Source organism: Genypterus blacodes, unplaced genomic scaffold, assembly GCF_046128005.1.
Source record: "Genypterus blacodes isolate CSIRO-AG114 ecotype Tasmania unplaced genomic scaffold, CSIRO-AGI_Gbla_v1 ptg000438l_1, whole genome shotgun sequence".
NCBI lineage: Eukaryota > Metazoa > Chordata > Actinopteri > Ophidiiformes > Ophidiidae > Genypterus > Genypterus blacodes.
In genome coordinates, this window is record NW_027467208.1 from 5,445,022 (window position 1) to 5,466,468 (window position 21,447).

At 48.5% G+C, this 21,447-nt stretch overlaps 2 protein-coding genes across 4 annotated transcripts; both read right to left on the reverse strand.

Moving 5' to 3' along the window:
• Window positions 1–1,012: 1,012 nt before the first annotated feature.
• Window positions 1,013–14,904, reverse strand: cgnb (cingulin b). 2 transcript variants are annotated; one of them, XM_076139325.1, is made up of 21 exons: window positions 14,710–14,904; window positions 9,934–11,120; window positions 9,723–9,823; window positions 9,574–9,643; window positions 7,944–8,041; window positions 7,582–7,711; window positions 7,277–7,489; window positions 6,018–6,145; window positions 5,823–5,849; window positions 5,246–5,345; window positions 4,836–5,048; window positions 4,617–4,718; window positions 4,042–4,296; window positions 3,774–3,944; window positions 3,517–3,678; window positions 3,248–3,337; window positions 3,034–3,117; window positions 2,819–2,943; window positions 2,620–2,728; window positions 2,135–2,298; window positions 1,013–1,981 (listed from the first exon to the last, which is right to left on the reverse strand). In XM_076139325.1, exons 2-21 carry the CDS (start codon window positions 11,089–11,091, stop codon window positions 1,855–1,857), a joined length of 3,627 nt encoding a protein of 1,208 aa, XP_075995440.1. In that variant the 5' UTR covers window positions 11,092–11,120; window positions 14,710–14,904; the 3' UTR covers window positions 1,013–1,854. The 2 variants fall into 2 exon arrangements, with proteins under 2 accessions (XP_075995440.1, XP_075995441.1); XM_076139326.1 differs by lacking the exon at window positions 5,823–5,849.
• Window positions 14,905–15,669: 765 nt separating this feature from the next.
• On the reverse strand, window positions 15,670–21,146 carry pygo2 (pygopus homolog 2 (Drosophila)). 2 transcript variants are annotated; one of them, XM_076139338.1, is made up of 4 exons: window positions 20,953–21,146; window positions 20,153–20,222; window positions 19,443–19,495; window positions 15,670–19,093 (listed from the first exon to the last, which is right to left on the reverse strand). In XM_076139338.1, exons 2-4 carry the CDS (start codon window positions 20,208–20,210, stop codon window positions 17,330–17,332), a joined length of 1,875 nt encoding a protein of 624 aa, XP_075995453.1. In that variant the 5' UTR covers window positions 20,211–20,222; window positions 20,953–21,146; the 3' UTR covers window positions 15,670–17,329. The 2 variants fall into 2 exon arrangements, with proteins under 2 accessions (XP_075995453.1, XP_075995452.1); XM_076139337.1 differs by having other exon boundaries at window positions 20,153–21,146.
• Between the last annotated feature and the right edge of the window lie 301 nt (window positions 21,147–21,447).

Below are 21,447 nucleotides of genomic sequence, written 5' to 3' on the forward strand. Positions count from 1 at the left end.
CTCAGGATTTGATTCACATTCTAAGCGTATTTCTCAAACGATCCGAAGTACCGGAATGTTTCTTCTCATCCAGCCTGCACACAGTCTGCACACCTGTTGTCATTAAAAGTGAAAATGTGAAAAATGTGAAACATTTGGACGCAGATATGCGGAAGACGAGGCATCTCCACTTTATCCTGGAGCACCTGGAAGCATCTGATACCCACGTTCATCACAACAGATACAGAAGGCCCAATGCCAAAAAGGATGTGGTAATTGGTTGTCGTCATGATCGCGGAGGTGGTTTCTCACACTGATGTTCTTGAAGGTGGCAGCTACAAAGTCTTTGCTCGGGGGGGAGGAACGGGGGCGACAGGTGATGTAATCGGTAAAGACGGGGCCAAGAAATGCTCAAAAACTGGGTTCAGGCCTGCAGTGAGAGAGACACACAAAGAGCCAACCAGGTGTGACGAAATGGCTGCACCCTCAGGACATCCTGCTTACAGCAGCGTGAGCAATCATCCGACATGCTGAGTGTTCCTGTTCCTGTTGTAGCATGGCTAAACATTTACAGTCATAAAATAATATTTGTCTTGGAGCAACAGGGTGGCAGAGTAGTTTCTTAGCCAGTCTGGGTGAGCATCTTCATCACCTTGCTTCTTCTTCATCAAGATTTCACAGCGACCTCTAAACTCTGAGCTGTGAGTTTAAGTTCCTTTCTGAATAAATATTAGTAAGTCATACATATTTGTTCTTCTTTGTCCTTGTATATAATAATAAAAAATGACGATACACTTTTTTTAAACACAACATCCAAAATTTACTCAAAATATGACAAACATTTTGGTAAAACTTACAAAGCTCTGCAACACATATCAAATCTTTCAGACACTTTCATAAATGTGTTCATAGTGTCTTTAAATCGTTTGTTTGTAATTGCCCGAATACAAACTTTTCAAAGTGACATGTTTAAAACGTAACAACATCATCAAAGCGTCATTCAAAGTATCCGTTTCCTTTTTAATAAAGCCAAAGGGGAAACATGAAACACTTCCTACTCTGCGCTTATGATTCTTCCAACAGGAATGTCCATGCAAGTGCGGACAAGTGTATGAAATACTCTTTATATCATTAAAGCAGCATACAAACGTGAAGTGAAAATAAAGATAAAGCTCCTTTTTAAGGCATCTGAATGAAAACATGCGCATGGACAAAAGAAGAAGGAAGATCAATCTCTGAGGACACACACATTCATTTGATTGTCTGGAACCACATGTATACAAAGATCATACAGTGTAAAAATAAAGGCTCAATATTGTCACAGTCAAAAGGTAAAAAAAAAAGAAAAAAGAAAGAAACATTACGTCACTTCAGATACACAAAGAAACACTTAAGTACACAAAAGTGCCAACAACGCTGACAGATGTGACTCATCATGCCATATAAGAAAATACGTTTTTTCTTTCACGATTTCAGACTTGCAACTTCAGTTAAACTTGCATTCATGGAAGAAAATGGTCAAACTTCTTGTCACCTTTAGCTACAAATGGTGGAAACAATGGGTCGCGTGCGGCAACCAAACCTGTATTTCCTACTGTTACTGCTAATCCTCCTACTTTTAGTGTAACTGAGCAACGGAGGATCACGAGGCAGAAACCAGACAGTAAATCAATTACAGCTGAAGGCTCAAAAATGCAATCAAATTACTCCGACCATCAACGATCTGGAATAAAATCGAATCAAGAACAACTACAATGCAATTCTGTAGTCCATGGCAACCGAGTTCTCCACACCAGGGAGTCCTTTAATGCCCTGAGTACCTTCCTATGACTGTCTCTTTGTCTTCTTCAGTCTTCCTCCCCCCTGGTCTGTTCCCTAACTGTTGCTAGTCTGTAGGTGGTTCTCCTTCAGCATGGACGTGATGTTGGTGTCATAGAAACCGTCCTCGTCCTCCGAGCTAAGGTTGGAGGCCAGAGATGGTCGACTCGTTTGCTGCTTCCTCCTGGGAGAACAAACATTCAAAACATTCTGCATGACTATCTGTTTCGAACTAGTTATGAAATGGTGCCACCTAGTGGATAAGGAGATGTATGGCAACTAAAATGCAGAAAACTTAATCTAATCTCTTGTTGTGCCGAGACAATAGACGTCCTACTTTAGTTCAGACTCGAGTGCTGTGACTTTGGCGTGCAGAGCCTGCTGTGACTCCTGCTGCTCCTCCAGGTCCCTGAGAACCTTCCGACGGACCCCTTCCAGACGCTCCACCTCGCACTCGCTCTCGTCCACCTGCCGCTTCAGGCCCTTCACGCGCAGAGACAGCTGGGGAACGGAAGGGAAAGGGACACAGAGGAGGTTACGGGGAGAGACGGCAGGAGGTAGGGAGGAGGGGAGGGAGGGAGGGAGGAAGGGGGTGCAGAGGAGAACAGGTGGCCTGGGTGGGTTCGTAGGACTGCGCTTAGAGGAGTGATGTCTATAAAAAACATGAAGCTGGGGAGGTCAGGGGTCATTCTGGTGACTGAGTGAGGTTTGGTTTGGGTCAAGAGGGGGACAGATATAATTAGTCTAACGCTAAATAGCTTGTGTGTACAAAACGTCGTAGCATTATGGGACGATTACCAAGGACATGACAAACTGACTCACCTGATCCCTCTGCTCGGCGTGCTGGTTTCTCTCCAGGTCTAACGTGGCGTTGAGCTCCTTTAGTTTCCTCTCCGTGCGTCTCTGACAGGCCTGGATACTGGCTTTCTCTCTGAGCGGAGAGATTCAGAAGACACGGTGAGACATTTTGACACAACACAAGTGTCCAGGTTTAGATTGAAGGCTGTGGTCTCATTTGTACCTCTCCTCGCTGTGCAGCCTCTCCTCCAGCTCCTGGAGTTTGCTCTCCAGCAGGTTGAATCCAGACGAGGGTTGATTCCGCGTCTGCCCCTCCAAGTCCGCCACACGAGTCTTCAGCTCCTTCACCTGCGACGAGAGCAGCGGCACGGCGAGATCAACAACATGCTAAATTTGAGCTCTATTAACTGGGGAAGATGAGACAGCATGTCACCGCACCTGTCTCTCAATCGAGCTCTTGTCCATCTCCAAGTCGTGTCTCGCTGAGCGCTCCTGCATCAGCTCAGAGCGAAGCTGGTCCACCTGAGAGGAGACAGAGGATAGGAGAGACTATCAAAGGAGGACCTGCTGTGGTTGTTTGTACGTGTACATGTGTGTGTGGGTGTGTTTGTGGGTGTGTGTGCATTCATATAGTCCTGCGTGGTCCCCGTACCTGATCTCTGCTGCGTAAGACGCGGTCGTTCAGAAGCTCTACGCTGCTTTTCTCCTCGTCCAGCTCGATCTCCAGGCTCTTAATTTTGTCCTGAATGTCCACAGAGCAGTGAAGGTGTAAATACGGGTTCACACCGTTCTAGAAGCATCTGACTTGATCCCTCACTTGGACATTTGACCTCCGTATCCCTAATTTACTGCCCCTCGACCCCCCCACCCTTTAGGCTCCAAGGTTCATGACCCCTTGACCTTTTGCTCCTCCCGCCTCACCTCCAGAGCCCTAATCTCCCTGTGGCGGTCGGTGTGGGTGCTCTTCTCCGATTCCACTTCGCTCTCCATGTGTTTGAGTCGGTTGCTGAACAGGTCTCTCTCCAACTGGGCGCTGTCCCTCTCCTCCCCGCACAGCAGCAGCTCCTTCCTCAGGCGGGAAACCTGGAAAAGCAAAGGCGTGAGAGGGCCGGTCAGTTCTATTTTGCTCCCTAAAACCTTGACAGCCTTATCAGTCGCCGTCCCCGCTCTGTCCTCACCTCCTCCTGCTGGGTCTTGAGGTTGCTCTGGGCCCTCTGGAGCTCAGCCAGCCTCTCCTTGCCGTTGCGCTGAGCCTCCAGCAGGTCCTTCCTCGAGCGGTCCCTGTAGTCGTCCAGCTGCGTCTGCAGGGTGGCCACAGACTGACGGGAGTCGCCCATCAGCATCTCCATCTGAGAGAGGACACGGGGGCAAACAAGACGAGTATCACCTCTCTGTATCGCAAACCGCAAACGCATCCATCGATTCCAGACCTCTGTATCCGCTCACCTCTTTGTTGATCTTCTCTAGCGCTCGGTCCAGCAGCCTCTTCTGCTCCTCCAGGTCGCTCTTGCCCCTCCGCAGAGCGTCCCTCTCCATTTCTCTCTCCTCCAGCCTCCTGGTCAGCTCGTCTCTCTCTTTGCTCAGACGGGTCGTTCCTCTCCGGGCCTCGTCCAGCTGAGATTTCAGCGAGCGGTTCTCGTCCTGCAGGGCCTCCATGGTCTCCTCCGCCTCGGAATTCAGGTGCACGCTGGCACGCCTCGTCTGGGAGAATGAGGGGGAGGAAGAGGAAGTTTCATTTCAGGCCTATGTGTCAAGTTTCGATTGTTTGAGCGCAATTGTGAGTTGTAGCCCCAGCAGATCATTATAAAGAAGGAAACGGATGATGCAACAACAGAAATATGATCCAACAACAGAGCGGGAAGATTACAGCGGGAACACACTGCTGTCCTAATCCTTCCTGAGCACATGTGCACCGTCTATGGAATGGCTTTGGAATAACATATGTGTGGGAGGCCTTTCTCCTTTGTATGTACAGTATGTGCTCTACGTCTGTTTACATATGCAGATGTGTGTGAATGTACCACGCGGGACAGCCGCTCTCTCAGGCGTGTGTTTTCCTCCTGAAGATCCAGGTTGCCGCCGTGATCCACGACAGTCCGACCCGAGGATCCCGCCGCCGACGCCTGCACAGAGGAGCAACGCAGAGGGAAAGCAGGGACAGTTAGGAGTCAGAGTTATAGATGAAAGCGTTTCTATCTGCACAGTGATTTCTTATTCATAGACGCCGGATGTTTCTTCACCTCCTTGGCCTTCTCCAGAGCCTTCTCCAGCTCGGCCTTGTCTCTGCCCGCCTGCTCCTTCAGCCTGTCAATCTCAGACTGGAGCTCGCCCTCTCTCTCGCCGCTCGCCCTCTTCAGGCTCTGAAGTGCCTCAATCTTCCCGTCTAGCTCGCCCTTCTGCTTGTCCAGAGCAGCGCGCCCCTGCTTCAGATCGGCATGGCAACGCTGAAGCTCCTTGGGATAAGTGATCAGAGTCGTATGATGATGAGGGGAGCAGAAGGAGCCGCGGCGCATTAATGTGTGCGGTTATGAGCGTTGTATGGAACACAGCTAACACGCTTGGCAAGTGTATAACAGAGGAACTGAGCCGCTGCGTTTCACTTACATACAAACCATAATCTGTGTTAATCTGCATCCTGCTACATTCTTACCTCAGCCAGAGAATGTATTCCCTCAAACGCAGGCTTTTGTTTCTTCATCACCACCAGCTCTCCCTCCAAACCCTGTTTCTCCGAACGACACTTCTGCAGCCTGCAGAGGAAAAGCAAATCTTAAAAACAGTCAAACTCACAAACAAACACTACAACATGCACACACACACACACACACACACACACACACACATATCTCAAACTAATGTCACAGCAGCAACAAACAACAACAAACAAAGCACCGGGACCTTAAGATGCTCACAACCTCACAAACAGCACAACATCCAGAATTTTGTCTTTTTCTAAATGATTTTGAAATCAAATCAGCAGGGAAAACAAGAAAACAATGATCGGTCATGATTACACTTAATGGAATCATTGCTTGGGAGGATCGTTGTTATTTGGTTCGTAATCACTGGATTATTATTAGTGAGGATCATCAAACAGAAACACAACTCGGGGGAGGGGGGAGAACGTTTCTAATGGATTTTTCAAGGAGCACATCTCAAGATTTGCAGCTCAGCTAATCTACGCTGAAAAAAACCCCAAACACAGCGAGATGAAGCTCCTCTCTCACATGTGACTGCTGCAGTGCGTCTCGTCTCTGCCCGACAAAACCATGAGTGGAGAAGACAGAGTGCGTTGGTTAAAAAGGGAGGAGGGACTGGAGGGAAACGGGGGAGGGAATTCACAAAAAGCACAACAACAAAGAACTTTAGGTTTTTTTTTAAATCCTTAATCCTTAAAATCCCGTGACGCAGGGGATACTCACTCCTGGTTGGAGGCCTCCAGCTCCGTCTTCCACTGCTCTCCCTCGGTCCTGCAGATGTCCAGCTCTTCCTCCAGGCACAGGATGGAGTCGTTCACCCTCTGCCGCTCCTCTTCTATCTGCTCCTGAGACTGGAGAACAATCGCAGACGTGAACACGCGAATGAGCAAACGGGTTGTTGTTTCGCTGTTCTGGGTTTAGCAATCATAATGGCTTTATTGATCAAATCTAAAAGTAGACGATTGCAAGCCCGCCTCAAACTGCTGATTTGATCTGGACAGAGCCAGATAAAGCAGAGAGAAGCTGGGGAAAAGCAAACATTTCACACTTCTAACTGATAAATGGTTAAAACGATTCATCACCTTCATATATTGGCTGATTTTCTGTCCATAATCTAATTAGGTATTGACTGATTGGTTTGAAGTAGCAGAGCGATGACAGGATGAGGCGATCCTGTCCCATCCATCTCATTCTTACTTATTTACACGACTTCAAATCCCAGATATATCAGGAATAGTTTCAGTATCGGCATCAGGAGAAGCCGTCCAACTGTTTTTGATCCTAAATCAGTGTGCCTGCTGAGGAAGCTGCCAACCTGTCTTCTCTGCTCATTTCCTCCTCTCAGGCTGCCAGTGCCACCGCCGCATCATCATCCAAAATCTGCACTCAAACGCCGATACGCTTCAAAATTCCTCTGCATCACACTGCGCCTCGCTCCATAAATAGACGGCTGGCAGAAACAGAGAAGCCTGTAATAGGAATTCACCCCGGGAAAGTTTCCCCCGTTTCCATTCTGAGCTTTTCTTGCTTCTGCACACAGGTTTTCACTTAATGTACGGTGATGTGTGTGTGTGTGTGTAGCCGTGTCAACACATAAAACACGTATGACAGGCGCAGACCGGCATCAAAGCCTCATTAAATATGACCTCACGCGGGCGGACTGTTGAACAGGTCCGACCTGCCCCGGTTCTCCCTCTGGATTATCTGACACATCCTCCGGAAACAACAACATTCACACTGTGGCCGGCTCTCATTGTGTGTGAGGAAGCTGCAACATAATGGACTTCCAAACTGTGGCCGCGTGAAAAGGTTACGAACCGGCTGTAACCTGTAAATATGCAGGGAGGGGTCAAGTCGGTCCAGAGCACGTCAGGACACACAAGTGCAGAGGTCACCGCAGAGGTCAAACAGAGTATCTACAGAGTTATGGCGGCCATTGTTTCTTTCTGATCTCCACTTCCTGAAGTAGTCTTGTGTTGTACCTGTGTGACCTGCTCCATGGTCATCCTCAGGTCCTGCATGTCCTGGCTGTACTGCTCCCTCAGGGCCTCCATCTCTTTGTCGTGGCACTCCACCTCCTCCTTCAGCGCCCCCTTCAGGGCCGTCAGCTCCCGTTCGCGCTGGTGCAGTATCTCGTCCTGCCGGCGTTGCAACCTGGCTGCGTCGGCCAGGTCCGCCTGCAGGTTCACCACGTCCTGCGGAGGGTCGGGACAGATCAGTGTACATGCTACTTCTGTGTGCGTGTGTGTATACCTGAGTGTGTGTGTGTGTGTGTGTGTGTGAGTACCATCTGTAGAGAGTCTGGATGTGGATTCTCTGAGACCGTCCTCAGTTCTTCCTGCAACATGGCCAACACATCTTCCTGTTGACGCAGACGGGACTCCGCTCCCTCTCTGGCCATTCGCTCCTCAGTCACCCTACGCACACACACACACACACACACACACACACACACACACACACACACATCAATAATGCAACACCAAACTCATTAACATGGTGATCAATCAGGCAACATGCCAAGTGAAATAACAGCAAAAAGAGCCACAGGAGCACTAATTGGAACCTTGGCGGTGACTCTTAAGTGCACATCCTCTAAAATGCAACACTGAGACACACACACACTCACACACACACACACAGCCTTACTCATCATGGGCAACACGCAAATCTGCCTTGCAGCGGTTGAGTTGCTCCTGAATCTCCTGAAGCTTCGCATTTTTCTGGTTCCCATCAGATCTTCCAATCTGTATAAAATAACACACACACGTTCACACACACATACATAGTGGATAAGCGAGACTGTGGTAGAGACAGAACAGAGGAGAAGACAAAGACAGCAGATAGACGGCAGGGAGGAAAATTGGAAACACTAGAGCCGAGTGTCACGTCGACCTTGCAGATATTCATTGTTCGCCTCTTTGTTTCCAACTTTGACGAAAAGCCCCTGCCTTGGGTTTCATGCCCTACTTTCTGATTCTGACAGTCTTTGAGGGGAGAGGCCTTGCCAATACGCTCAGACGTCGTCCCCAGATATAAAGAAGGCGCTTGTGACAGGCTGGAGGGGAGCAGAGCAGAGCCGGTGTTTCGCCCCCACACGACTCGACCGTACGTCAAGGCTTCCTCCGTCTCCGAGGAGGTTTAAGCTCAGCCTGGCCGTGACGCGTCTCTCATCCTCCTACACACTCATTACAGGGACACACTCGACGCACACACACACCCGGTTACAGAGGCGATAGAGAGTGAAGATCACGGGGGGCTCACATTTCTATTACTCCGCTTATCAGCCACGATTCTATCAGAGAGATTTTGTTTCGCTTTTTCTCCACGGGAGCGTTTGTAGATAAATCCACTCTGGGACATTTTGCTGTCTCTGTGTTCTAACAAAGAGATAATAAGGAGGAGATAACATAATCAGGCCTGTGAGCGTCCAATAAAGGAATATAAAAGATGCCACTAGCCTGTTAAGTACTGAAGTGAGCTGAGCTGTGGCTGATGACGCAAATGCAACTCCATAACTCTGCCACTGACACACACACACACACACACACACGAACACAGAGGACTAAGCACATTAGAGGCACCGAGGGGATGTGAACCCTCCTTTACATCGTGCTTGCCTGCGAATGCAATGAACGTCCTAAATGAAAGGCTAAGCATGTCACACTACATTAATCTGGAAATTGGATCTACCGCAAACGCCCCCATAGGTGAAACACACGCCTGAGCGAGCCTCTTAGTGTGGGCTACAAACAAACAAACACACAAACACACACACACACACACACACACACACACACACACCTGATCCTGCTCTTGTTTTGCTTTTACACAAGCCGAAGCATTAAATGCAGGCGATCAAAACAAAGTGTCAACCTCTCTTCCCCTTCAAACTGCTCCTGCTGTCGGTGGCGATTCGAGGCTCCGTCCCGACCCCAACCAGCCGCCTCCCAGCTGGTGCAGGGTTCCAGCCCCAGACTCAATTATTGATGGCTCTCTGTGACTGTTCCCTCTCTCTCTCTCTTTCTCTCTCCCTCTCTCTCGCTCTCTCGCTCGACACCCTGCACTCCCTCTGCAGGTGCTTTGTTGCTTAGAGACAAAAAACCGGCCACAAAACACACACAGAGAATTTACCCGAAGAGGTTGTGCGTAATCAAAGCTTCACGCCGCCTTAAACATGCAAAGAGGAGGGAGGATTGAAAGGTGTGTGTGGGTGTGTGTGTGTGTGTGTGTGTTCCTTGACGTACTGTAGCAGGAGTTTGTTTGTTTGTTTCTCTACCTGAACTCCTCTGGCCTTGTCGTAGACGAGGTTGACCCTCCTTTTGAGGGACGACTCAGTCTCGCTGCAGCTGATGAGGCAAACGTCCCATTAGTCTCCATGATGTGACGCCCGTAAAAACTCACTGTCATAGACTTTTGTTTACCTACCCTTCTTTCAGGATGTCGTAAATAGCTTGTTTGACGTTTGCCTCCTCCCCGCCGACGACCTCCACACTGTGACCCTGCCTCTTCATCGGGATGGGCGCCTCCTTTCAAGTGGGGGAGAGGGGGAAAGAGAGGAAAGTGAGGAAACAGGCGACGACAACAAAGAGATAATTGAATACCTACAAATAGCACATAGGCTCTCTGTGGTACTTACAGGCTTTTTAGCTATAGCTGGAGGGGTGTCCTTGGCAACAAACTTCCCCGGTGACTGAGAGCTGGGCTTGGGCGTCGTGAGAGCCGTCGCCTTGGCAACAGGAGCAGGGTTCCTTCTCAGGCTAGCACTTGTCGGGGCAGATGACGTCAATGGAGTGGAGGAGACGGAGGGCGGCGACGTGGGGACGGCGTAAGGGTTTGGAGTGGGCGAGGCCGGAGGGCGGAGGGCCGTCTCGGGCCGCTCGTCTTGGTGAGCGTCCAGACTTCTCGACCGCCTGGACTGGTCGAACCTGAGCCGCTGCCTTGCTCCAGAGCGGCCTCTGGTCTGCGGGGCGGGGCTCGGGCTCGGGCTCGGGCTCGGTGTGTCGCTATTAAACTTGCTGATGAGTTTGGTAATAGGCGCCACGGATTTACGATCAATTTCTGCAGCGGGTTCTTCCAGAGCGGAGGGTTCTGGGAAAGATTCTAAAACAGAAGAAGCGGCTTTCATTTTGTTCCCACTGCGTCTTCCCATCGACTGAGTGAAGCCAGGCCCCATTTTCTTGAACCCTCTTGGTCCGCTGCCGTTGAATCGTACAGGTTTCAGCCCTGCTTCGTTATATTCCTCATTACTGGGCGATTCTTTCAGACTTTTCTCTAATCCGTTGGCTACCGCTTTGGCTTGGGGTTCCATCTTGCTCCTCTGCACCTGTCCTTGCCTGCTAACTCGACCCTCTTCCTCCCCCTGCGTTCCCGCCTGGCCGTCCCCTGGGGGTCGCTTAGAAGGACTCCCGAAGATGTCCCTGTCCTCCTCCTCTGTCGTAGAAACAGGCGAGCTCGCTGTATTCGCAACAGACTTGTAGGGGTTTGTGTATTCGGCCGGTTGCTTACGTGGGGTGAGACCGTCGTAGGGCAAAGGGGGCCCTGAGCTGGACTGGGGCGTGTTTAGCTGAACTCCATACGAGTCACCTTTCTCCCCATCTTTCAGGACCACGTAAGGCTGCCCTGAGATTCCCTGAACCCGCACTGCCACCCCGTACTTATTGGAAGGAGGAGTGGCGCTGTTGGCCGCCCTCGACTTCTCAACAAAGCCCCCTCCTGTGTCGTGGAGGTCCTTGATGAAGCGGATCTGAACTCCATAGTCCACCAGTTGCTTCCTGTCAGAGGAGAGCGCGCTCATGTTCACTTCCTGGTTCGTGTTGCCGGGGCCTGCGCAGGGCGGCGAGAGAGGGAGAGAGCAGAGAAATTCAAATCAGGTGGAATCAGTGGAACAAGTTACAAAGCCTGTGTGTAGATTTAGGATTAGAACGCAGCGAGTCGGTGGAGCTAATCCTCCTTCTTTCATTTGTTCCCTATACAGCAAAACATAAGCGTCGCATAAGACCTGCTGAGAACCAAATCCTGGCTGACCCCGTGTTTCAGCTGCGCCTCTGGACAGTTTCTGTTGCACTCTCATCATTTATTTCTACCAGTAAATTACTCACTAAACAACGCCGCTCAGCTCTTTTTCACCACTTTGACAAAGCAGCAAACTTTCACACTTTTTTGCGGTCGCAGCCTGAATCGGAGCGGCCTCACCGGGAGATCACATGGCCCCCGACATATCTTGATGAAACCGCCGTCCTCTCTCTCTCTCTCGCAGGGTTTGAATTCCTTCTGTCCCGGCTTGTGTATTGTTGTATTCATGTGATGCCAAATATGCCACCAGAAACTCTTTGTGAACGGCTCGGGCCTACTTTTCGACACAGGTGTATTAAAAAAAGAGGCAGGAAATAGGGGGAGAACAATGTGTGTGTGTGTGTGTGTGTGTGTTAGTGTGATTGTGTGAGGTGAGACGACGAAGAGAGAGACACAAAGACGAAGAATAAATCAGGCAGACTGCTTCTCATTTACATGGGCGGCTTCCAATGCCGTTGTTGGATTAATGTTTTCATCGAATCGACAATAAAGCACGAGAGGCAGATCCTTTAAAAATATATCAGACCATCTGCTGCTCTCATTACGTATGCAGACATTTGGACGCCTTATAAATTTTGCTACTAGAAAACAAAGAGACGGTGCAGTAATTCATGCATGAGTGTGCAGGTGGAGGACGTTTTTGCGAGAACATATGTCGGTAATTCAGCGGAATAAGCCGTATATCTGTGCTACGTTTGTGTAAAATGTCGGCAGAAGTTCCACCTTAGCGTTAAAGGGACGTTAGTGCGATAAACTACTGTATACAATGAATAACAATGTCATTTTTGAATCTGTATGATGAGGCTAAGAAAGTACAAGTATAACCCAAGCATGCAGGGTTCCAGTCCCTAAGAAAATTGGCCTGGTGATGAACACGATGAAGAGGTGAATACTCCTCCTATTGTTCAGGCTCTCTGGAGCATCAAAGGGCTCTGTCAGGAATGGGCCCCCCCTCTCTCTCTCTGCCTGTGCCAGAGTCTCCCCAGTCTTCAGAGCAGAATCACTCAGGCATAGTGTGTTTACTTTGAGCTCTGCATGCGCACACACCAGCTCAGGCACACACACACACATATACACACACACAGACACACAGACGTATGCAAGGGTGTGCACTCACATTCCTGCTCTCCACTCCCCATCTGCCAGCAGCATTGATGTGTCCTGTTCCCATGAGACTATATTGATGATGAACTACAACAAAGTGTTTTTAATCCTTCGCCACGTTGATCTAATCTATCAATAACGTCTCTGTAGATGGCGAGCAGCAACTAAAGTAATGTGCAATCGTATTACAACAGCCTTATCACAGAGGAGCATCTTCATATAACCCATATCTGTTGGCTGGAGACTTCATGTGCGCTTAATATTCAAACCCTGCAGACGCCTGCTGGGTCTCCCTGCATCACGAGCATCCCTTCTGCACTACCAGCCCCATTTTGTTTGACTGGACTCCACATCTACGGTAAATACGAATGTGGTTTTACAGGAATTAAAGAGTAACCGACTCACGCTGGCAGCTGGTTACTGTGTAACACGCAACTCTGCAGCTACCGGGTTAGATTAGTGACTCACAGATCAGCCTTTGTTTTTTGCCCCAATTACATTCTTGGGATTCCAGACGTTCCCCTTTATATCGAGCGTTTCAAGCATTCAATGCATTCGTGTGACAAGTTAAGAGGAAATGGTTCTCATGGAAATCTGGGGACACGACTGTAGTTTAACAAGTGGAAGTGTTCTCTGCACCTGCTGTTAGAAAAGGTTAGAAAAAGAAGTCTGAGTCCTATTTCTTCTTTCTTATGTCATTCCATATTCATATTGACCTGTTCCTCTCCTGTTAATGTTCCTCTGGGCACCACTTCACCCTCAGCTGCTCCTGTGGGACTGATCCTTGGCTACCAGCACGACTGGCTGCTCTGAAAGCTCTCAGGTGTGAATAGGTTCCTTGTGTAAATATGGACTTTAACAAAGGCCCAGTATTCCAGTTGCTAGTAACTAGTAGCAAAGTGCTCCTTAGTCGCAATAAGTCCACCTATTCTCCATCCTTTCTTGTCACACGGGAATGACTGTGTCAACAAAGTCAAGGAATGTCACCAAACGGGCCTATCTGCCATCGCTCTCGTCTTTCTTACCTCGCCAACTTTCTCTCTCTCTCTCTCTCTCTCTCTCTCTCTCTCTCTCCTTCACCTGTTTTGTCTGTCCTTCATTTGTATCTCAGCGTTTCCTTTGCCTTTAGGCACCGAGCTGTTTATTTTCACACCCTGGAAGCATTGTGCCTTTATTTGGAGTGATTACATGAGATTTCCAATCAAGGCTTTAGCAGTTTGAGGTTCAGTTCTAGTCTAGACAGGGGTTTCATTGTGTCATTTAAGGAACTTCACACATCACAATAAGACTACGATTTGGAGTAAAGTATACAGACAGAGAACACCTTGTAACTTGGAACAGCTGGTGCCTTATCAGCCACTGTATACACTATAATGCTGGGATTTGAATGAGGGACTAAATTATCTTATCTTAGGTCCACACTGAGGCAGTTAGAGCCACGTAACACAACTAAAACCAAGCTTAGCTCAAAACACAAAATGAACACTCCGGTAATGAACGCAGATATAAATAAATAAATGATTAAACAGCAACAGAAAGTGTGCAGATTACCAATACGTTCTATAGAAACAATGGCTGAGACGTAAGAGCAGAGTTAACTCATAAACACCTGTCGTCTTCGCTGGTTAATTGCGTCACACCCACCTATCCGGTCAGCCAGTATCGGTGCGCGTCGAAACCGGGTTGTTTACACGAGACGGCTCGACCACAGCGACTCCAGGCTACATAAACAACACGATTCACCTGCTTTTCACCACGAGACGCCGTGGCATCCTGTTTGACCCTCTGCTATAATAACGGCTCATATCCTCTTTACGCGCAACTGACAGATCCAATTATAACCAACAGCGGCGCACAGCCAGCTGACACACTGACACACACACCAATACACACTCTCACACACACATTACCTTTTAAATGTACCCCAAAGCGGGAGAGTTACGCTAAGGGAGCTTTTTCCGACGCTTATTTTATTATTTTCTTTTATGTTTGTCCAGGAAATGCTTACGTTAAAAAAAAAAGCTGCCAATGCGAACGCAACGCCACAGGTGTCACCTCTGCGTAAAAAGCTCCAACATATAAACCTTGTCACCGCACACCGTATCTATAATTCATACTATCGATTACAGTCCGCATTGTGTCTTTCTTCCTCATTACCCCACGCAACACAAACAAACCAAACACTAAGAACAAAGTTAACACGAATCACCTGCGTAAATACACTTAAGATACTTACCACTTTACTACAGCGCGCCGACAGGGATGATCCGGATGAGACCACAAGCTCTCTGTCTCTGTCTGTCTGTCTCTCCCGGGCTGTCAGTGGTCCCTGTGTCAGTGGGATGAGAGCCTCCTCAGTGGGTTGAGGACATGGAGGGGGGTAAAATTTTCCCTGCTACCAGCGCGACCTGTTGCCTTCGCATCGGGGAGAACGTCGTCCCGCCTCAGGTCGCGTGTGATTGGTGCGGAGGCAGGTGAAAGGGGCGTGGTCTGTCAGTCAGCTGGGGCTTCCTTCTCCGCGCTCGGAGAGTAAATACGACCCATCACCATGGCGATGCTTTCATTTCAAATTCATGGGTCACAACCTGCAGTAATAATATTCACTGCAGTCAGCTAACAATGGCAGAACAACACACCCAAGCTTATTAGATACAAAATAAGGGGTTTAAAACTATTATATATATCTGTATAGTGGATATATTTCTTGATAAAGCTTTTAACTGCAAACCAATTCTAAATCAGCATCAACCCTTGTATCTTTCAAAAAAATGGAACAGAAAAGCTTATAAGAGCAGAGCTGCAGTCAAAACACACCCGAGGGCTCATTCATACTCTCCCTTACGACGTCAGTGACATGTGACATGATCACAGTATACAAACAGCTCTGAAGCATTTCCATGATTTTAGAGGCTCTAGTAGTTAATTGTGTCTTTCTTATTCAAGTGGATAAAGCGTTACCATAACACTTCTACATAGAGCCTCAAAATGACAGTTGAATCAATACCTACCTGATAGTTTCAATGAAAACTTTACATTTTAAACTCCACAAAAGATTTATAGCTTTGATACAGTAATTGATAGCATTAGAATGTACAAGTAAGTCAGTACACATCGTCATTTTCAACCGTATACACAGCTGGATTGTCTTTTAAGACTGCAAACTCTTTGAGCTGCATGACAAAGAAAATAGATTAACTGTCTGTTTCACTGGGTTTTCCAACCCTATTTTAATACAACAATCCGCAACAAATTAAAAAAAAAATTGACATGGACCAGTACAAAAAAAAAGTCTTTACTTCTGAGTTCAGTACCTTTCCCTTCCCTACCCAGTGTGGTACTCGTTGGTTCCTCCATGTTCCACCAGGGGGCGCCAGAGCAGAGCAAGAGCACAGCACAGATACCACCACAAAATAAAAGGGAAAGGCTTCGAGAGAGAAAGAGAGAAAGGAAAAAGGCAACTTTGATTGAAAGAAAAGAAAAAGCAAGAGAAGTTATAAACACCTTATGTCTTCACAGAAATATGAAAATGGGCCTTTTTTTTCTCCACTCCTGGGTTATTTGGTCTACTTCAAGGCCTCTTGCAGAGCGGGTGCCAAAATATAAAACAGATCAATTACTGCATTGGTTTACATGCACCCCCTTCCCCTTCTTTAAAAAAAGAAAAAAAGACTATGCACATCTGATATGACGTGATGTCACTACTTGCTAAGCCAACACCGTCCAAAAGCACTGATTTCACAATTCATGTGTACTGCAGAGATAAGAAGAAATGGCTGACTCAATGTATCGTGTGTGTGTGTGTAGAAACCAAATTGTTATCGAGAATACGACCGACAAACATAAAAGTTCAACTCATTATTTTTTGTTCCACCCTGTGGCATGTTGACGGTTTTCCAGACAAATATTTTTCTTTAATATTTACAATTGTTTTGGTGGTTCGTGGTGAAAGTGAAGTCTCAGTCCGGATCTCCTTTAAGTTATTCAGCATTGGAGGACGAAACCACGGTAGATACAATGTGTAGGGGGGGTCGAAATGTCCTTATGTGTGCATATGTGCAAGTATTAACAACTTAAATTAGGTTCCCCCCATGAAGTTTCACCAGATTGTGATTTTTACACTGCAATGTCTCGTGTCCATCAGCGTCGTTCTTTTACTTGCAGCATAAGGCTCGAATGTGATGAGTGCTTCCGTGAAGCAGCTGATGGGGAGATGGGTCACAAAATAATTAATGGATAAAAATTAAAGGCTCTTTAGATTTTCAGGCACTCTATCAATTAATTCTTTTCCAACTTTTTTTAAACATCTGAAATATCACGCATGCTGTCACTTGTAGCCTTGAAACACAGAGAAAAATTGAAACTCTGCCTGGATGTATAAATCGCAGCAGGGGAATATTGTATCGTACTTTACAATGATTTCATTCACCTGCCTAATGTGCCATCACACTCATATGGGGCATTAGTGGGGCAAGTCAATCACAGTCAGTCAGTGTGGGAGCTTCTGTGCCAGTCAGTCACAAAGTGTGTGAGGTAGTGTGTTGGTGTCAGTGCTTTGCTGGTTGGCAGGCTAGATGCACGAAGGACTGTGGATTTTAAACATTCATCACCATCTGACTCATAAGGGGGGGGAAAAAACAAAGATTTCAACTGCCCAGAGTCACTCAAAGTGCCGTATGTAAGCATGGATGTCAATGAGTGTGTTGCTCTGTGTAGTGAACAAGTAAAGGGATAGTCAAGAGAAAGATGGCCAAGTAGCTGGCATGACACACAGGTCACTCAGTTAGATCAGAGCAGTTAATGTCTCTACTTGTCCTTACACATCACATTTCCCCACTGCTCCCCCGGTCACACACTCCTCAGCTCTCGTTAGCTGCCACCAGCTGGCCTAATCCCTGGCGTACATACACCGCCTGGATCTCCTTGGTTTTGATGCAGAAGTCGCAGGCCCAGACGGCGGCGCTCTCTCGGGTCAGCAGTCCGTACGCCGGTTCCGTTAGGCCCGTGCACTCGCGGTGGAACCAGCGTTGGCACGACGCCTCGCACAGGATGGCGTCCTGGTCGTCGTGTACCTCTGCCATACAGAGGCCGCAGGGAAAGACCATACCGGGGCCACCGAGTTTACCGGGGCCAGAGCCCGGCCCCACAGACGGGGCGGCGGGGCCTGGCGGCAGGGGGGACTGGGTGTTGGGGGTGGAGGTGGAGTTAGAGGGGGGGTTTGGGTTGCTGCCGGGCGTGTTTCCTCCGTTGTTGTTGGTCATGTTGTTCTGACCTGAATTGGGGGGTGCATTTGTCATGGGACCGCCAGTGCCAGGGGTGTTGTTCTGTTGGTTGTAAGGGGTAGAGCCGGGGGCAGAGTTGGGGGGAGTGGACTGCTGTTGCTGGGAAGAGTTGCTTGAATTGGGAGCATTGGCATTATTGGGTGGTTGTAGCTGATTGGGTGGAGGATGCTGAGGTTGGCCTGATCCATTTAGTGGTCCAGTGGGGGATGAGTTCGGGTTAGGCTGCGGTGGCGCTGAGGGAGGCTGTCCGGGGGTATTGGGATTGGGCTGCTGGACGTCAGGGTGGCCAGGGAAGCCTCCCCCGGGCTGCTGTGTGCCAGAGTTTGGTGGAGGCCCCGGTGGAGTATTATTAGGAGGCGCACCATTAGGATTTAGGGCAAGCTGTTGCTGCTGCTGCTGTTGCTGCTGCTGCTGCTGTTGCTGCTGCTGCTGCTGCTGTTGTTGTTGTTGTTGTTGCTGCTGTTGTTGTTGTTGTTGCTGCTGTTGTTGTTGTTGTTGCTGTTGTTGCTGCTGCTGCGGCCCCGACTGAGGCCCTCCTCCACCGAAATTCTTCCCATCTTCGTTCCCTGGTCCTGGGGGACTCGGGCCAGGATAGGGGCCATCCTGCGAGGGTGGGAACTGCCCTTGAGGAGGCATTCCTGGTAACCCTCCAACCATATTGCCTCCAGGGCCTCCACCCATGCCACCCATCATGTTCATACCTGCAGGCATCCCCCCCATTGGATTCATGGGACCATGTGGGGGTCCCCTAGGGCCTCCCCCACCAGGTAATGGGGGGCTGTTGAATGGATGTCCACCCTGGCCATGCTGCTGCTGTGGAGGCATGCCAAAGCGCGGATGTGGTGGCCCTCCTCCCCCAGGACCTCCCATACCCCCTGGAGACAGCATGGGGTTAAATCCTGGCCCGGGGTGCATTGGTGGACTGAAATTCTGGGGCATATTGAACTGTGAAGGACCTCCGGGGGGGAATCCACCACCTCCTCCACCACCGCCACCTCCACCGCCGCCTCCAAAGCCAGGCATCCCAGCGAAGCCTAGTTGATGGTGAGGTCCAGCATTTGATGGAGGGCCGAATGGTGGCCTCCGGCCCGGCTGACCGCCTCCTGGTGCTCCTGGCCCTCCCATGAAGCCCATGCCTCCGCCCATCCTACCCCCGCCTCCATACCCACCTCCCCCGCCTGCTCCTGGACTGGGCAGAAATGGAGCACCACCTGGTCCTCCTGTTCCAGTAGGTCGAGACGGGGGCCCAAAGTCATCATCAAAGGGATTGGAAGCGACCAGGTGGTCCACCATGGGGGTCGGAGGAGGTGCAAACTCAGTGAGGTGGGAGAACCCAGCCGCCTAAGAAAGAGGGTTGTTGCAGTCAGTGTGACATTTCAATCATACTCAAACTTACTCAGAATTTCATTCTCTATATGCTGCTGCTGCTGACATCTCGTCACAAAGAATTTAAATGTGCAGTATTACCCTGTGTTTCTCTGTGAAAATGACAATAAACTCTTGAATCTTAAACTCTTGAATCTTGACAAAACTCTGATCAAACATCATGTAAACACAAATATGAGTTAGAAATTCAATATTGTATCCTATAATTTCATCCACGTATATAACTTACTCATGTGTATGCAATGGTTAAGGCTGAGGCCAACTTTCTATGTAACAATTCCTCCAGATTTCTCTTCTTCCTTACCTGAGTCGTGGACTTCCTCGCCTTCTTCTTCTCTGGGCTCTTCATCTGTGAGGCTGAAAAAAAAAGAAGGAAACACGGAGAGGGGTGGAAACAGAGGAATACACTATTAGCCACAATATAAACAGACTTTCACGTGTCACCTAACTGATCCACCACCACCTGTGTTAATACATAAAGACATTGGCCAATACCCCTTAGTGACAGAGTGAACAGCTTTAGACCTAGGGCCTCTTTTTCACGTCCAACAGTTGAGATGGAGTCAATGATGGGACATAGACTGGCATGAGGACAAGATGCGGACAATCCAGGCGTTATCATCACCAAAGGTTATGAAAGCCTAGTTGAAATTGCAAATGACCCAGGCAGACCAAAATGACCCAGGGCGAGAGAGAGGCCGCAAACAGAGGCAGTAGGAGGTAAAGTCAATGAGGGAGACAGGAAAAAGACGAAGACATGGATACGAAGAAAACGGGGGGGGGGGGGTACATTGAAGGTACATTGACAGCAGGAAGAGACATGAACCCAGCTCCACAGGTCCACTCTGTGAGAAACAAGCCACCAACCGGAGACAAGTCGTGAAGTTTACACATGTGGGGAGAGGCGGAGAAGGGGGGAATTGGCTTTAAACAGCACCAGTGCAGCCCATTGCAGCGCAGTAATGGATGGTTCCAATCTGATTTGGGGGGGAGATGGGTGAAATTAATTCCTACCTTTGCCTCGTTTTCCTTGACATTGTCCCGCCAGTAGTCTCCCCGATTCGGCAGCCATTAGCTAATATGACTGTCAGTGAAGTGGCATATCACCGATCATATAAGAGAAAAAAAAGTTACAAAAAATGACGACGTCTCTAAGGCTACCGAGCCCAGCAGGAGGAGTCTGCCTTCAGGTCAATAGCGCTTACAATACTTTATCATCATAAACATAACGTCACTAACATCTGATTTATAAACACTTGGCCCAGGTCTGTGTGTGTTCTCCTCTTCCCCCGGTTGCAAATGCGTCTGTCACGCCGGGATTTGGTCAACAAACAACGCTTTCAATTAACTAATGTTCTTTTGAGTCAGCGTCTCCCAGATGTGTGGAACTGGTCGCTTGCTACCTGGCTTGACTGCCGGTACATGCGGGTTCCACAGCAACCCTCCCTCCCTTCCCTGTTAGGGTGATCACTTGCAGATGTTTGAGTATTAGACCAACGCTAGCTGGTTACTAGCTTAGCTTAGCTAAACTGGCTAGCCACGTTACTCAATGAGCGTAGCTAGTAACGTTGTTGTTTCACTGAGTGGCCGCAGAACAGTTATATTCGAAAGTATAGTATATATCTATGTACATTCAGTATGGGAAATGTGCACCGAAATGTATTATTAAAACATAATTATCTTAATAGGTAAAGCAGTTGGTCACGTATAGAAAAGTGTTGTTTACTATGCTAACAGTAGCTTGGTAGCTAACGTTAGCATGCTACTGAAGATAGCTAGCCATCTTGCAGACTTGTCTTGGAAGCAAACTGTACCCTTTCTCCGTCGCTTGCTCTGCTGTCCTTTATACTGAAATTCTCTGGTGTGTCATTGCCGATAAAGCGGTCCTCACGCGGTGTACGCTGGTTGTTTCAAATCCACCATTCAACTAGAATTCATTCAAAAACGCAATTTTTGCCATTATAACCGTGGCCTTCTATCGCCACCGGACAAAGAGGGACAAGCAGGGGTATCGCGCACCATGGAAGGTTCCAACTCTGGGCGAAGATAGGGGTGTCGCCGGATATCCTTCATTAATAACAAACGGATTTTGAGCGAATTCTGATGAAAATACGTTCGTGCTGTATTATAAATATATGTTACATTATAGTTTTGTATCGTTTGATAGGATAACAGCTCAGTTTGATCTTTTACCTAAATTAAAAAAAACGCCGTTGATAGCCTTCCCCTATCTGAGGTGAGTGGAGCAGCCTAGGACGGACCTCTTTTCCATAGATATACTGTACAATTAATGTTAATTAGACAGCAAA